The sequence below is a fragment of the Leptodactylus fuscus genome, chromosome 1 (assembly GCF_031893055.1).
Source record: "Leptodactylus fuscus isolate aLepFus1 chromosome 1, aLepFus1.hap2, whole genome shotgun sequence".
NCBI classification, from domain to species: domain Eukaryota; kingdom Metazoa; phylum Chordata; class Amphibia; order Anura; family Leptodactylidae; genus Leptodactylus; species Leptodactylus fuscus.
This window is the reverse complement of record NC_134265.1, coordinates 67,169,714-67,186,678: the sequence shown is the minus strand read 5'-3', so window position 1 is coordinate 67,186,678 and position 16,965 is coordinate 67,169,714. Positions and strand designations below refer to the sequence as shown.

Sequence of the window (16,965 nt, the reverse complement as noted above, 5' to 3'; positions counted from 1 at the left end):
GATGAAAGAAGATATGTAATCTCTGACCGTCATGTATAGGTGTCTCGTATTTTTTTTAATATAGAAGGTTGAGAAGATCGGCAGTTTCACAAATAATCACTACCCGTGTCTAATCCGCGCAGCTGTCCAATGCGAACTGACACCTGGATTGCAGAGATTTTTTTTTTTTTTTTTATTTCTGATGATTTTTTCAAAATATGGAAATGTTAAACAACAAAAAATAGGCAGCATTCCTTAGATGAAAGTATAATAGTGGAGCTACTTTATTAACCCATAGCAATGTTTCTGCTCTTAGGCTGAGTGCACACAGGGTTTTTTGATCCGGAAAACTGAGTTGGAGGCCGGACCGGGTAGCTGCCACTTGATGCCGATGCAGTGCACTCTGCTCCGGATTAGGCTCAATGAATGGGCCTAGTCAGGAGGAGGGAGTGTCTTCAGGCGGATTCGCGAGGCGAATCCTACTGAAGAACGAGCAGGTCTGTTCTTTTTTTCTGGTAGCCGGAACAAACGGGTCTCCCGAAAAAAGAACTGACCGGCTCCCATTTCTTTTCAATGGGAGCCGTCTTTTTGGTCAGAATTTTGAGGCGGATACGGCCTCAAAATCCTGACCAAAATATCCCGTGTAAACTCAGCCTTACTCTTGAGCCTTATTCTAGTCTTGTGGGCATATGGAACAAGTGTGAACTTCACACACCTTGAAACTCTATAAAGTGTTCTGCATCTAATGTTCTGCTTAGGTTAGACTTTCAACAATGAAATTTATTTATTTTATTTTTTTTTTTTTTACAAAACCACGGATATAGGCATAATATAGAAAAACAAAAATCAAGCTGTACTTGTATGTGTTGAAAGTGTACAAATTGTATACGCAGTGAATAGGATAAAGGGGGTCCTGTCTAGTGACATCTACTTGTTCAGAAATTTCTAGGAGGAATATCAGAAGGACAGCACAATACAGATTTATAACAAGATGCTTCAAGATGTTATTTTATGGATATAAACCTGCCAGCAGAATTGGCAGATCTCGCTAAAAACCGAATCAGCAGGCAAAATCTCTTTCACACACTTACCCATAATAATAATGCATGTTGATGTATCTACAATGACTGCCCCCACTGCAAATAAAGAAAAAAGCTGCCACATTGCCATCTGAAAGGTAATTTAATAATAAACAGGTTTTGAGATTTTCCTAGATTAGATTTTCCCTTCATTGACCTTGTTACATTTTGCAGCACTTCCAAAGTGAGTGATATCATACAAGTAGCGGGGGGCTTATTGAATCAGCATGTACATTACTAGGTCAGGTCAGGAGAGTGCAATATTGTAGAACACGAGCCTGGTATAAAACATAGTGCATCTCAGCAGTCAGTCATGAAAACAATCATTTCTAATGCCTACTACTAGTCTGTGTAGTCCACATTCTCTATTGCGTTACATATTTTTATCGACAAACGTGTACGATCACTCGGTATAAAAAGATCATTCTGGTCAGCGGTAACTCGGCAGGTACAGCCTTGCAGCCTTACATTTTTTTCACAAGCTAAATGCGAAACCTGAGGGGGAAAAGGCAGCTAGATCGTTTTCTCGTATTCTTATCATTTTCAACCAAAAGTTTCTCCAGTGTTAAAATATAAGAAAAAGGTTCCTGTCCTGTAAGTAACAAATCCCACTCTCTGTTGCGAATATGGCTGTATTCATTATGTACATAGTGTAGGAATCCCCAATCCCACAGAATTTGTGCTGCTGACACACACCGCATAGAACCTCCAAGCCAACGTTGGCAGGTTAAGCACAGTGGTCGTAGAAATTGCTTTACCATGGAAGCCACTCTTGGCACAGTGCAACATTGTGATAGTCACAAGTTTGTAATAAATACAGTTTCACTCCATACAGTCACTCATACGAAAGGATTTTTTTTTTTTTTGCCCTGAGCTATCAAGAACTCTGCAGTAGTCCACACAACATTGCAGGATGCGTGATACGAAGCTGTGCTTTAATGGCCTGTAAGTGTGTCACCTGACACAAATTGCGTTGGCTAAACTAGAGCCATGAAAGGCTGTCACGGTTTTTATCAATCCACTGGATGTTTAACTTGATGTTTTCAATGGCCTCCTTTACGCACCACAATTCTCTGCTTTTGCCCTTGGTAGAATTGAAGAAATTAATCACCTACAATAAAAAAACAAACAAACAGAGTATGAATGTTTAATGTAAATCTGAAGACACATAAGAAAAAGTTCACACAGTGGAATTTGGAGCTGATTTTGAGGTGGATTGCGAACAGATGCTCCAACAGTCCCCCATTGGTCTGTATTTTACAAGCTGCTAGCAGTGACACGCCATGGCTGCTTGTGGCTGCTACAGCCATTTACATACTTCAGTGATCATCAGTGATGTCATTAGTATGACATATGACTGCTGAGACTCACTGATTGGTTGCCACGATTACATGGCGTCACAACACACTGATGCTGGTAGCTGTGGAACAAAGACTGTTGGGGGAACCAACTATGAACCAGAGTACAATACCCTGTAGTGTAAGCTAGGTACCCTGTAGTGATGGTGCTAGGGCCCCACAACCATTCACAAATAGGAGCAGGGCTGCTTCTGGCTGTATTCTTAGTATACCGTATATACTCGAGTATAAGCCGAGTTTTTCAGCACAGTTTTTGTGCTGAAAAAGTGCGCCTCGGCTTATACTTGTGACTATAACTCGTCAATACGGTAATTGAAAATGTCACATGACTGGTTTGCAGTGAAAGGCATCTGGTGAAAGGCATCTGTGGGAGGCCGCTGGAGCAGCGATAAGTGAGTGGTGAGCCAGCGCTGCCTCCAGGACCGCCCCAAGATGTTTCCAGAGCATCTTCTCTGCCTTGGAAACATCTTAAGGTGGCCCTGGAGACAGCGCTGCCTCACCGACCACCTATCGGCAGCAGCGCTGTTCCAGCGCCCTCCCACAGATGTCTTTTACTGCGGACCAGATAAATTACCACTCGAGTCAATACGGTAATTGACTCAACCGTATTGACTCGGCTGCAGCAGGCCTCCGCTCCAGTCCCGGCCCCCTCCCCCAGCGACAACTCACGCCAGGTGACGTCGCCACGTTAGATCAGGCCAGCACCCGACGTGTGTCAATGATGTCTTACTGCGTCTCAGCACAGGTGGCGTCATCATGTCCCCTACGCCGAGACGCAGGAGCAGCCGCAGGAGAAGACAATCAGCCGTGGCAGTAGACAAGCAATGGCGGTAGTGGGAGCAGCAGCGCGAGGTCGGTAAGTACGAGAACTGAATGTTTGTTTGTCCCCGGGCCTGCTCACTGCCGACCCCCGCGTCACATTATACTATAGGATGCAGAGGCCGGCAGGGAGTAGGCCCGAGCCCCAGCCGCAATCCCACTGCCGCTATTATTATGAGTATAATAATCGGAGCCCCAGGGGAGGTGAGGGAACATAATAAACAGTTTTACTCACCTCTCCGGGATCCGATGTTAATCCTAGCCGGCTGGGGCATTATCATACAGGCCCAAAGCCTTATGGTAGCAGTAGCAGCCTGTTGCCATACAGGCCCAAAGCCTGTGCTAGCAGTAACAGGCTATTACTACTACCACAGGCTTTGGGCCTATATGGTATATATCCCAGACCACGTGACATCTGGGATATTACCATATAGGCCTGAAGCCGGCTAGGATTAACATAAGCACAAACAGAATGTCATGCATTTTTGAGGGGCCACACGGTGGCTCAGTGGCTAGCACTGTAGCCTTGCAGCGCTGGAGTCCTGGTGTTCAAATCCCGCCAAGGGCATAAAACCATCTGCAAGGAGTTTGTATGTTGTCCCCATGTTTGCATGGATTTCCATCCCATATTCCAAAAGACATAATGATAGGGAAAAATGTACATTGTGAGCTCTATGTGGGGCTCACAATCTACATAAAAAAAAAAAAAAAAAAAGAATGTCATGCATTTTCCCCCCTCGGCTTATACTCGAGTCAATAAGTTTTCCCCGGTTTTTTTTGTGGTAAAATTAGGGAGGGGGTTGGCTTATACTCGAGTACATACGGTGTGTCTTCTGTCAGCCATATCAGCTGATCAGTTTTGGTGTTGGATGCCCATGGATAGGCAATCAGTATCAAACATTTTTAGATCCTGGACAACCCCTTTTATAATGAAGGATTAGTCAGACCTGATATAGTTCGATTTGGAATTCTAAACTCCAGTTGCACAAGAACATGCTGGTGGATTAGTGTCCCTAAACCTGACAACATGTTCCCTTGTAATTTAATGAGTTCAATGTTACTGCTTTCCTTCTCAATCCCTCAGTTATATGGTCTTTGTGTTATTCAAATCTGTGATCCAATAGCCACAGAGAATGTTCAATAGCACTTGTAGTTCCTGTTACATATTTTCCAGTTACGCTGAATTTATTGAACCCCTAGACGGATCGCTATTATCACATACCATTTAAAGGTAAACAACCAACCTCATTTAAGTAAACCTCTGTGCCAAAATGAGCAGTGGTCTTGCTCACAATAGACTGTATGGGGTACGAGCCAGGAGGAAATCTAAGGAGAAAATCATTTTATATTATTAGGAAAAATCGATGATCATTTATATACTGTGCATGAACTACAGCAGAGTCCAAGTTGTGAAGACAAGCAAGTAAAAACTTGTGTAGATGGCTATCCATAAAGAATAACTGGCATTATAAATTGTTGGAGTGGTGTCTGTCTGTAAGGAACGTCCACAAATTAAACATCCTTTAAAGATATACAAACTTTACCATTGTCCTTTTCACACTGCTGTCTATTAAATGTGAGAACCTGAAAATTTCCAAAAATCACTTGCATTCTGAAAACAATTCCAATAGTGTTTTTATTTTTTATCTGTCCTATTATTGCTGGAGTGCGCAACTTGCTCTAGATTGGCATTTCTGTGACAGGGTATGCCGTGGAAGTCAGGAACATATATGAATTCTAAAATAATTTATATTGTTATGAAACTTACAGTAATGCTAAAGTTCCAAATCTGTAACCGAGTGCCCTACCTACCTTGTGCTTCTCCTAATATTAGTGTCTAGTTATGTCACAGAAGGGGGCTTTTGGGGTCCTATAGCACCAGGAGCAGGGTGCGATGTCTTATTTCGCACTCACTGAACCATATGCCTACACAAGGGCCAGATTGACTCTTCAAGGCGTCTTGACTCTTACTAGTTGGTTCTCACTCAGTATCTATTACATACCATAATATAATGTACTAGAAACCACAGCTATGATTCAGCTTTCATGCTTCATATTTCATACTTACTTTTTAGTAATCTCATTCCAGTTTTGCTTTACAAAATTCCAAGCCAGCAGGGACCCAGGAACATTCTTACTAATAAAGCGGATTACAATGGGAAAGTCCTGCGTTCTTATACCTGTTTCAGAAAGACTGGCTGACATCAACCTGGTGAACAGAAATCATCATTTGCAGTTTTTAGAGATAAAGTCCTCAATACATAGGTTACACATTTAGAGATGAAGTCTATTCTACATTGTCATAGTCTATTCCTTATAAGTAGAGATGAGCGAACACTAAAATGTTCGAGGTTCGAAATTCGATTCGAACAGCCGCTCACTGTTCGAGTGTTCGAATGGGTTTCGAACCCCATTATAGTCTATGGGGAACATAAACTCGTTAAGGGGGAAACCCAAATTCGTGTCTGGAGGGTCACCAAGTCCACTATGACACCCCAGGAAATGATACCAACACCCTGGAATGACACTGGGACAGCAGGGGAAGCATGTCTGGGGGCATAAAAGTCACTTTATTTCATGGAAATCCCTGTCAGTTTGCGATTTTCGCAAGCTAACTTTTCCCCATAGAAATGCATTGGCCAGTGCTGATTGGCCAGAGTACGGAACTCGACCAATCAGCGCTGGCTCTGCTGGAGGAGGCGGAGTCTAAGATAACTCCACACCAGTCTCCATTCAGGTCCGACCTTAGACTCCGCCTCCTCCGGCAGAGCCAGCGCTGATTGGCCGAAGGCTGGCCAATGCATTCCTATGCGAATGCAGACTTAGCAGTGCTGAGTCAGTTTTGCTCAACTACACATCTGATGCACACTCGGCACTGCTACATCAGATGTAGCAATCTGATGTAGCAGAGCCGAGGGTGCACTAGAACCCCTGTGCAAACTCAGTTCACGCTAATAGAATGCATTGGCCAGCGCTGATTGGCCAATGCATTCTATTAGCCCGATGAAGTAGAGCTGAATGTGTGTGCTAAGCACACACATTCAGCACTGCTTCATCAAGCCAATACAATGCATTAGCCAGTGCTGATTGGCCAGAGTACGGAATTCGGCCAATCAGCGCTGGCTCTGCTGGAGGAGGCGGAGTCTAAGATCGCTCCACACCAGTCTCCATTCAGGTCCGACCTTAGACTCCGCCTCCTCCGGCAGAGCCAGCGCTGATTGGCCGAAGGCTGGCCAATGCATTCCTATGCGAATGCAGACTTAGCAGTGCTGAGTCAGTTTTGCTCAACTACACATCTGATGCACACTCGGCACTGCTACATCAGATGTAGCAATCTGATGTAGCAGAGCCGAGGGTGCACTAGAACCCCTGTGCAAACTCAGTTCACGCTAATAGAATGCATTGGCCAGCGCTGATTGGCCAATGCATTCTATTAGCCCGATGAAGTAGAGCTGAATGTGTGTGCTAAGCACACACATTCAGCACCGCTTCATCAAGCCAATACAATGCATTAGCCAGTGCTGATTGGCCAGAGTACGGAATTCGGCCAATCAGCGCTGGCTCTGCTGGAGGAGGCGGAGTCTAAGGTCGGACCTGAATGGAGACTGGTGTGGAGCGATCTTAGACTCCGCCTCCTCCAGCAGAGCCAGCGCTGATTGGCCGAATTCCGTACTCTGGCCAATCAGCACTGGCTAATGCATTGTATTGGCTTGATGAAGCAGTGCTGAATGTGTGTGCTTAGCACACACATTCAGCTCTACTTCATCGGGCTAATAGAATGCATTGGCCAGCGCTGATTGGCCGAATTCCGTACTCTGGCCAATCAGCACTGGCTAATGCATTGTATTGGCTTGATGAAGCAGTGCTGAATGTGTGTGCTTAGCACACACATTCAGCTCTACTTCATCGGGCTAATAGAATGCATTGGCCAGCGCTGATTGGCCGAATTCCGTACTCTGGCCAATCAGCACTGGCTAATGCATTGTATTGGCTTGATGAAGCAGTGCTGAATGTGTGTGCTTAGCACACACATTCAGCTCTACTTCATCGGGCTAATAGAATGCATTGGCCAATCAGCGCTGGCCAATGCATTCTATTAGCGTGAACTGAGTTTGCACAGGGGTTCTAGTGCACCCTCGGCTCTGCTACATCAGATTGCTACATCTGATGTAGCAGTGCCGAGTGTGCATCAGATGTGTAGTTGAGCAAAACTGACTCAGCACTGCTAAGTCTCTGCATTCGCATAGGAATGCATTGGCCAGCCTTCGGCCAATCAGCGCTGGCTCTGCCGAAGGAGGCGGAGTCTAAGGTCGGACCTGAATGGAGACTGGTGTGGAGCGATCTTAGACTCCGCCTCCTCCAGCAGAGCCAGCGCTGATTGGTCGAGTTCCGTACTCTGGCCAATCAGCGCTGGCCAATGCATTCTATTAGCCCGATGAAGTAGAGCTGAATGTGTGTGCTTAGCACACACATTCAGCTCTACTTCATCAGGCTAATAGAATACATTGGCCAATCAGCGCTGGCCAATGCATTCTATTAGCTTGATGAAGCAGAGTGTGCACAAGGGTTCAAGCGCACCCTCGGCTCTGATGTAGCAGAGCTGAGGGTGCACAAGGGTTCAAGTGCACCCTCGGCTCTCCTACATCAGAGCCGAGGGTGCGCTTGAACCCTTGTGCAGCCTCGGCTCTGCTACATCAGAGCCGAGGGTGCGCTTGAACCCTTGTGCACACTCTGCTTCATCAAGCTAATAGAATGCATTGGCCAGCGCTGATTGGCCAGAGTACGGAATTCGGCCAATCAGCGCTGGCCAATGCATCCCTATGGGAAAAAGTTTATCTCACAAAAATCACAATTACACACCCGATAGAGCCCCAAAAAGTTATTTTTAATAACATTCCCCCCTAAATAAAGGTTATCCCTAGCTATCCCTGCCTGTACAGCTATCCCTGTCTCATAGTCACAAAGTTCACATTCTCATATGACCCGGATTTGAAATCCACTATTCGTCTAAAATGGAGGTCACCTGATTTCGGCAGCCAATGACTTTTTCCAATTTTTTTCAATGCCCCCGGTGTCGTAGTTCCTGTCCCACCTCCCCTGCGCTGTTATTGGTGCAAAAAAGGCGCCAGGGAAGGTGGGAGGGGAATCGAATTTTGGCGCACTTTACCACGTGGTGTTCGATTCGATTCGAACATGGCGAACACCCTGATATCCGATCGAACATGTGTTCGATAGAACACTGTTCGCTCATCTCTACTTATAAGGTCTATCAATATATAGACATGTAGAGTATACAAAAATTATTATTACATAATTTTACATTATGTATACAATGAAAAATTCAGTTCTGCTACATCTGTTCCTAGGCTGAAATAATAGGGCATTTTCTGATTTGGTATAGTGGTTTCAACAGTTTGGACCCCTTATTTTCAGCAGCTCAGCATATAACCCCTTCTTAAGTCTCTGTAATACAGCACTAGTAATGGTGAGATATGAAGTATAATAGTTTAGGCATTTACCTGCAATAGAAAGCTCATGTAATGTGATAAGTCCCCTGACCAGCTGTACAGGCTGCAACAATATGTCGGTCCTTGTAAAGGACAAGACGTCACTGATAGTTTGCAGTATGGCCTGGTTGATGCCTACAGTGTCTATGGCTTCTTAGGCTACTTGGATTTGGTCAAATAAAATATATCAGGAAGCCAAACAGTGAAATTACTATTTAGGCCCAGGTCTCTTAAAAGCTGGTCTATAGTGCACTTAAACTTCTAAACAGTCAGACGATAATTTAATAATGGTCTTTGAAGTGTTACTTTTTTATAGTAGACTTGTCTCACATTAATATTGTAGACCAGTAAAAATTCCCATGTTCTTGTGGTTGTAGCTTTTGATATTTTTCTGTAACCTCTTTCACATTTGAACCCTTTAGATGCCGTACTCAATAGCAATTGTAGTATCTGTGATTAGACAGAAGGATGCATCAAGGGTTAACCATGAAAGCTAGGGGGCTGAAAGAGGTCTCTGAGTTTGCCTTTTGGAAAAAATGTAAGACCAAGTCTATCATACTGGCTGTCTGGTAGACTAGCCGTCAGTGATGATCCCTAATGGGACGAATACAAAATTAAAAATTTTCATAAAATGTTCTAAATAAATATATACAGTACAGACCAAACGTTAGGACACACCTTCTCATTCAAAGAGTTTTCTGTATTTTCATGACTATGAACATTGTAGATTCACACTGAAGGCATCAAAACTATGAATTAACACATGTGGAATTATATACTTAACAAAAAAGTGTGAAACAACTGAAAATATGTCTTATATTCTAGGTTCTTCATAGTAGCCGCCTTTTGCTTTGATTCCTGCTTTGCACACTCTTGGCATTCTCTTAACGAGCTTCAAGAGGTAGTCACCTCATGATTAGAGATGAGCGAACACTAAAATGTTCGAGGTTCGAAATTCGATTCGAACAGCCGCTCACTGTTCGAGTGGGTTTCGAACCCCATTATAGTCTATGGGGAACATAAACTCGTTAAGGGGGAAACCCAAATTCGTGTCTGGAGGGTCACCAAGTCCACTATGACACCCCAGGAAATGATACCAACACCCTGGAATGACACTGGGACAGCAGGGGAAGCATGTCTGGGGGCATAAAAGTCACTTTATTTCATGGAAATCCCTGTCAGTTTGCGATTTTCGCAAGCTAACTTTTCCCCATAGAAATGCATTGGCCAGTGCTGATTGGCCAGAGTACGGAACTCGACCAATCAGCGCTGGCTCTGCTGGAGGAGGCGGAGTCTAAGATCGCTCCACACCAGTCTCCATTCAGGTCCGACCTTAGACTCCGCCTCCTCCGGCAGAGCCAGCGCTGATTGGCCGAAGGCTGGCCAATGCATTCCTATGCGAATGCAGAGACTTAGCAGTGCTGAGTCAGTTTTGCTCAACTACACATCTGATGCACACTCGGCACTGCTACATCAGATGTAGCAATCTGATGTAGCAGAGCCGAGGGTGCACTAGAACCCCTGTGCAAACTCAGTTCACGCTAATAGAATGCATTGGCCAGCGCTGATTGGCCAATGCATTCTATTAGCCCGATGAAGTAGAGCTGAATGTGTGTGCTAAGCACACACATTCAGCACTGCTTCATCACGCCAATACAATGCATTAGCCAGTGCTGATTGGCCAGAGTACGGAATTCGGCCAATCAGCGCTGGCTCTGCTGGAGGAGGCGGAGTCTAAGGTCGGACCTGAATGGAGACTGGTGTGGAGCGCTTAGACTCCGCCTCCTCCAGCAGAGCCAGCGCTGATTGGCCGAATTCCGTACTCTGGCCAATCAGCGCTGGCCAATGCATTCTATTAGCCCGAATACATCAGAGCCGAGGGTGCACAAGGGTTCAAGTGCACCCTCGGCTCTCCTACATCAGAGCCGAGGGTGCGCTTGAACCCTTGTGCAGCCTCGGCTCTGCTACATCAGAGCCGAGGGTGCGCTTGAACCCTTGTGCACACTCTGCTTCATCAAGCTAATAGAATGCATTGGCCAGCACTGATTGGCCAGAGTACGGAATTCGGCCAATCAGCGCTGGCCAATGCATCCCTATGGGAAAAAGTTTATCTCACAAAAATCACAATTACACACCCGATAGAGCCCCAAAAAGTTATTTTTAATAACATTCCCCCCTAAATAAAGGTTATCCCTAGCTATCCCTGCCTGTACAGCTATCCCTGTCTCATAGTCACAAAGTTCACATTCTCATATGACCCGGATTTGAAATCCACTATTCGTCTAAAATGGAGGTCACCTGATTTCGGCAGCCAATGACTTTTTCCAATTTTTTTCAATGCCCCCGGTGTCGTAGTTCCTGTCCCACCTCCCCTGCGCTGTTATTGGTGCAAAAAAGGCGCCAGGGAAGGTGGGAGGGGAATCGAATTTTGGCGCACTTTACCACGCGGTGTTCGATTCGAACATGGCGAACACCCTGATATCCGATCGAACATGTGTTCGATAGAACACTGTTCGCTCATCTCTACTCATGATATTTTCTCAGAATATTATATGTTTTATCCAGCTACTAATATCAATGTCAAGGAAGTGACTGCACAGAGTATAATTAAGCTCACAATATTAATGATAAAACATTGCTGCATACAAAAGCTTTCTACACTAGAAGACATTACTGGGGATGATGAAGACAACGTGATGAAACATGACATCCTTAATTTCCTACAAATTGTAAAACATCTGGTCTTCATTGTGTTTAACAGGGGAAATATTTACATCACAGAAAATGACGTTCACTTCAGAGAAGTAAATATAATATACTTGATATACACAGTCCAGTCACATTAATGTGACCACCTGTCAAAATCCAGAATAAGCACCTTTGGTAGAGCGGACCGCTGCGAGACGTGCAAGAAGAGAGGGGATGTTGTGGTGATGATCACTGGGATGTTGACCCAAGCCGACTCCAGTGCCGTGGCCAGCAGCGCTAGGTTATGTGGTTGAGCATCCATGGCTCGAACAACCTGATCGAGGTGGTCCCACAGATTCTCGATTGGGTTCAAGTCCGGGGAATTTGGTGCTCCTTGAACCACGCACGTACACTGTGAGCTTTATGGCACGTCACATTGTCCTGCTGGTAGATGCCATTATCCTGAGGAAAAATTTCGCATGTAGGGGTGAACATGGTCCGCAAGGATAAATGCATACTTGGGTCGATCCATCGTGCCTTCCACAATGAGGAGTGCATCCAGATGGCTGATGACTTGTGCCTTCTGCAATTGGTTATTTAACGTTGACGTCAAAAGTAGGCGGTGGTCACATTAATATGACTGGACTGTGTATGCCTATATATATATATATACACACACACAAACTGTTCTTTAACTGTGATTGTCAATTGATTTATTTTTTTAGTATTACGTAGGGGGTTGTCTAGGACATATACAGTATATATATATATTTATATATATATTTTTTTTAAATTAAATTATGCACACAGGCATGAACAGGCTCAAAAATTGTGGAGATGATAAATACCCCCTAACATGGCTTTTAATATTCACATTTTACATATAAAATATAAGAAAAAATATATAATCTAATCATACCAATGCAATTTTCAGGTGAAGTTAAAGGGGTATTCCAGGCAAACCCTCCCCCCCTTTTTTTTTTTTTTTTTTTAAAAAAAGAAGGTATTCTAGTGCTATTAATGGGTTAATAAGTACACCAAAATACCTTTAGAAGTGTTTTAAGTGATTTATGGGTTTATCTGTGAGCTCCTGATATCCTCTACATTTGTTTACAAAGGTAGGTTCCTGATGTCTTAGCCTACAACTACCATGATTCCCCTCTCACTCCCTCTCCCCTTCCGGTTTCCCTAACTAGCCTGCTGACTACTGGCCTTACCTACCTACCTCAGCCCGCCGCCCCACCCCATCATACTTACCTGTCTTCTGTGTCCTGGAGATCAGTTTTTTCTATCCTGTCATCTCCTTCTTCTGTGGACTACTTGTGCATGCTTGGTAGGCGAGTGTACAATAGAGCTCTATTGCACAGGCCGAAGCGCACGTTTGGTGCCAGAAGGCTGAAGACAGGGAAGTATGATGGGGATGGGGGAGAGGCACAGGAGTGTGGGAAGTATTGCTGACACTTCTTTTCCGGAAATGCAGAAACGGATCGTCACCAGATTAACAGAAAGTGTGCCTGGGGCGGTCCCAGGGATATGGGCAAATATAGATTTGTCTTTTAACTAAGTAAATTGGAAGTTAGGCAGGGGTAGGGGGTTCGTTTAGGGTAAAAACTTTCTCTTATCCCAGACAACCCCTTTAAAGATTAAAAATAAAAATAAAAAAAAATGAAGATAAGTAAAGAAAATAACCATGTTTTAAATGCTCACTAACTTTTCAGACAACTTAGTCTCATTTCATACAGCATGTAATTCTGGACCAAAATGTAAGGTACTTTAATTAAAAATGCTGCTTTCTTCATGAAAAACCTCTGTAAAGTTCCTGCCAGTAAAAGGTTCCCTTCTAACTAATAAGGAATTTCTTCCCTAGATACATTGCATTCCGTCTTGCTCATCTCAGTGAGTGCAGGGACCGTGCGTTTCTCTTTCTACACAGTGAATGGAAGGTGTGATTCTGCTCACAGCCTGCACAGGCATGTCTGGCATGTCTGGCATGTCTGCACAGGCATGCTATGAGGAAAAGACTGAGGATTCTACACATCTCATAAAGTCTTCTCTGTACTTGTATGATTACAAACGCGGTATTATTCACAGACATGAAGCAGCATTACTGACTGTCCTCATAGATTTTTTTTTCTTGCGTTTTATCTGCTTGGTTGCATGTATTTGCAGTCCAGTGTTCCTGGATCATGGGTCTCCTATATTATGGTCACATGTTGCAGCATTAGTATACTACATACCACTGTAATTTTATGCCATGATCTGTGCTTGCAAGCCCTTCCAACATTTTGATCTTTTCTGCTTCAGACAATGATGTGGTGTACATATTGTACAGATATTCCCATCCGTCATCTGTGTGGGCTCCAACTTTAAATACAATATTCTTGACAGCTGCCGGAAGACTGAGGAGACAAATATGATCATTGTATCTGACATTACAAATAGATGATGTGAGATAAAACTATAATAAATGTTATGGCACAGCTATAGATCAAGAGATAAAATGACATCCTGCTCCTAGTAATGCACATTTCGTTAAATCAGAAAAAGATTACATGCTTTTAAAGGAAAACTCAAAATTATATAAAATTTGTAAAAATGTTTGCTTTATTTGCTATATGTATTTATAAAGCTAAATTCTGGATTATGTTGGTTGCCTGGTCATCAAAAGGTAGATAGCACAGATTTAGGAAAAAAAAATTATATTTCACATACATACAGTCCTATGAAAAAGTTTGGGCACCCCTATTAATCTTAATCATTTTTAGTTCTAAATATTTTGGTATTTGCAGCAGCCATTTCAGTTTGATATATCTAATAACTGATGGACACAGTAATATTTCAGAATTGAAATGAGGTTTATTGTACTAACAGAAAATGCGCAATATGCATTAAACCAAAATTTGACCGGTGCAAAAGTATGGGCACCTCAACAGAAAAGTGACATTAATATTTAGTACATCCTCCTTTTGCAAAGATAACAGCCTCTAGTCGCTTCCTGTAGCTTTTAATCAGTTCCTGGATCCTGGATAAAGGTATTTTGGACAAACAATTCAAGTTCAGTTAAGTTAGATGGTCGCCGAGCATGGACAGCCCGCTTCAAATCATCCCACAGATGTTCAATGATATTCAGGTCTGGGGACTGGGATGGCCATTCCAGAACATTGTAATTGTTCCTCTGCATGAATGCCTGAGGATTTGGAGCGGTGTTTTGGATCATTGTCTTGCTGAAATATCCATCCCCGGCGTAACTTCAACTTCGTCACTGATTCTTGAACATTATTCTCAAGAATCTGCTGATACTGAGTGGAATCCATGCGACTCTCAACTTTAACAAGATTCCCGATGCAGGCATTGGCCACACAGCCCCAAAGCATGATGGAAACTCCACCAAATTTTACAGTGGGTAGCAAGTGTTTTTCTTGGAATGCTGTTTCTTTTTGGACGCCATGCATAACGCCTTTTTTTATAACCAAACAACTCAATTTTTGTTTCCAAAATGAAGCTGCCTTGTCCAAATGTGCTTTTTCATACCTCAGGCAACTCTATTTGTGGCGTACGTGCAGAAATGGCTTCTTTCTCATCACTCTCCCATACAGCTTCTATTTGTGCAAAGTGCGCTGTATAGTTGACCGATGCACAGTGACACCATCTGCAGCAAGATGATGCTGCAGCTCTTTGGAGGTGGTCTGTGGATTGTCCTTGACTGTTCTCACCATTCTTCTTCTCTGCCTTTCTGATATTTTTCTTGGCCTGCCACTTCTGGGCTTAACAAGAACTGTCCCTGTGGTCTTCCATTTCCTTACTATGTTCCTCACAGTGGAAACTGACAGGTTAAATCTCTGAGACAATTTTTTGTATCCTTCCGCTGAACAACTATGTTGAACAATCTTTGTTTTCAGATCATTTGAGAGTTGTTTTGAGTAGCCCATGATGCCACTCTTCAGAGGAGATTCAAATAGTAGAACAACTTGCAATTGGCCACGTTAAATACCTTTTCTCATGATTGGATACACCTGGCTATGAAGTTCAAAGCTCACTGAGGTTACAAAACCAATTTTGTGCTTCAGTAAGTCAGTAAAAAGTAGTTAGGAGTATTCAAATCAATAAAATGATAAGGGTGCCCATACTTTTGCACCGGTCAAATTTTGGTTTAATGCATATTGCGCATTTTCTGTTAGTACAATAAACCTCATTTCAATCCTGAAATATTACTGTGTCCATCAGTTATTAGATATATCAAACTGAAATGGCTGTTGCAAACACCAAAATATTTAGAACTAAAAATGATTAAGATTAATAGGGGTGCCCAAACTTTTTCATAGGACTGTATATGTATGTAATATTATATATCTATATACATATGTACGTGGTGTCACATTTATAGGTCTCATGGCCTGTTTGCAGCTAAGTCCCATTCAAGTGAATGGCACTAAGCTGCAATACCAAGCACAACCATTAGATAATATACAATACCGTGCTAGGTTTCGCGCTGAAAGGCCACAGTGTCCTTTCAAGCCCTACAATCCCTTCAAACAGCTAATCGGCGGGAGGACCCAGGTAAACCTATTTAAGTATATAACTGCATATTTGGGTTTTATATCAAAATTAAAACAAGTGTGTAGATATTTAAATCCTAGATCCTCAGATTTTTTTCGGATGGAAGTCTAATCCCATAAACACTCTGAAGAGGGAAAAAAAAAAAAAAAAGGACTGTGTAGTTTTACATGTTAAATCCCTTGGTGTGGCAGGTAGGGGTTCTGAATGGCACATACACAAAGCATAGCTGTCTAACCAAAGTAAATGACACACTATTTTAATTGATCGTGCACTGGAAGCTCTTTTTTCAGCGCTGAAATTCCACACCAATGTCCAGTGTCCCTGGACGAAGCCCTGTGGCAGGGGCGAAACGTACGTCAGACATTTCCTTCTTGATGTGACGGTGAGGTGATACACTTTGAGTTACTTTATTACACTTTACAGGTTGGTTGTAGGAGTTGACCAGGAGGAGTGAGATTGGTATAGGATCGGGCGCCTTTTCTGATGTTGCCAATGGTGAGGGGATTGTGTTTTACAGGCCCACTCTCATATGGGTTTAATGAGTGAATTACCTGGATACCATACCCTTGATATATCCTGAGAACATATGCTCCTCACTTTACCTGTGATCTATTGTCATTTTGCTATGTAGTGTGATCTTCAGTCACATCATTAGGGTTACTGGCACTTGAAACCTACATGGTTCCCCTATACATGTTTTTTCATGTTATATATTTATGTATTATTGTGTACTAATATTTTTATCTTTGAGATAATAATTAAAAGCTATATTTTATACTCTGGATATGGATGTTTCTTTTCTTGGTTCTGAATCCGTGTGAATGGACCCTAACTTTTGCATGGGTCTAGTTAAGCAGCTTAACCCTAAGGGGAAAGATGAGACAAACAGGCAAATTGTATTATCCAGCTGACTTTTTCCTTGGGGAGCTTTAGGCTCCCCAAATTTCTAATTCGTTCACATTTGGAGCTCTGTAGAAA

The 16,965-nt window shown here is 43.1% G+C and overlaps 1 protein-coding gene across 1 annotated transcript in view; it reads right to left on the bottom strand.

Moving 5' to 3' along the window:
* Positions 1 to 1,142: 1,142 nt before the first annotated feature.
* Positions 1,143 to 16,965, bottom strand: part of LNPEP (leucyl and cystinyl aminopeptidase) — a 75,780-nt gene continuing 59,957 nt past the window's right edge. The window contains exons 15-18 of the mRNA XM_075271678.1: positions 13,668 to 13,829; positions 5,304 to 5,444; positions 4,480 to 4,561; positions 1,143 to 2,169 (exon numbers count right to left, since the gene is read on the bottom strand). Of these exons, the coding sequence (XP_075127779.1) occupies positions 2,041 to 2,169; positions 4,480 to 4,561; positions 5,304 to 5,444; positions 13,668 to 13,829 (514 nt within the window). The 3' untranslated portion in view covers positions 1,143 to 2,040. The remainder of the gene's footprint in view (positions 2,170 to 4,479; positions 4,562 to 5,303; positions 5,445 to 13,667; positions 13,830 to 16,965) is intronic.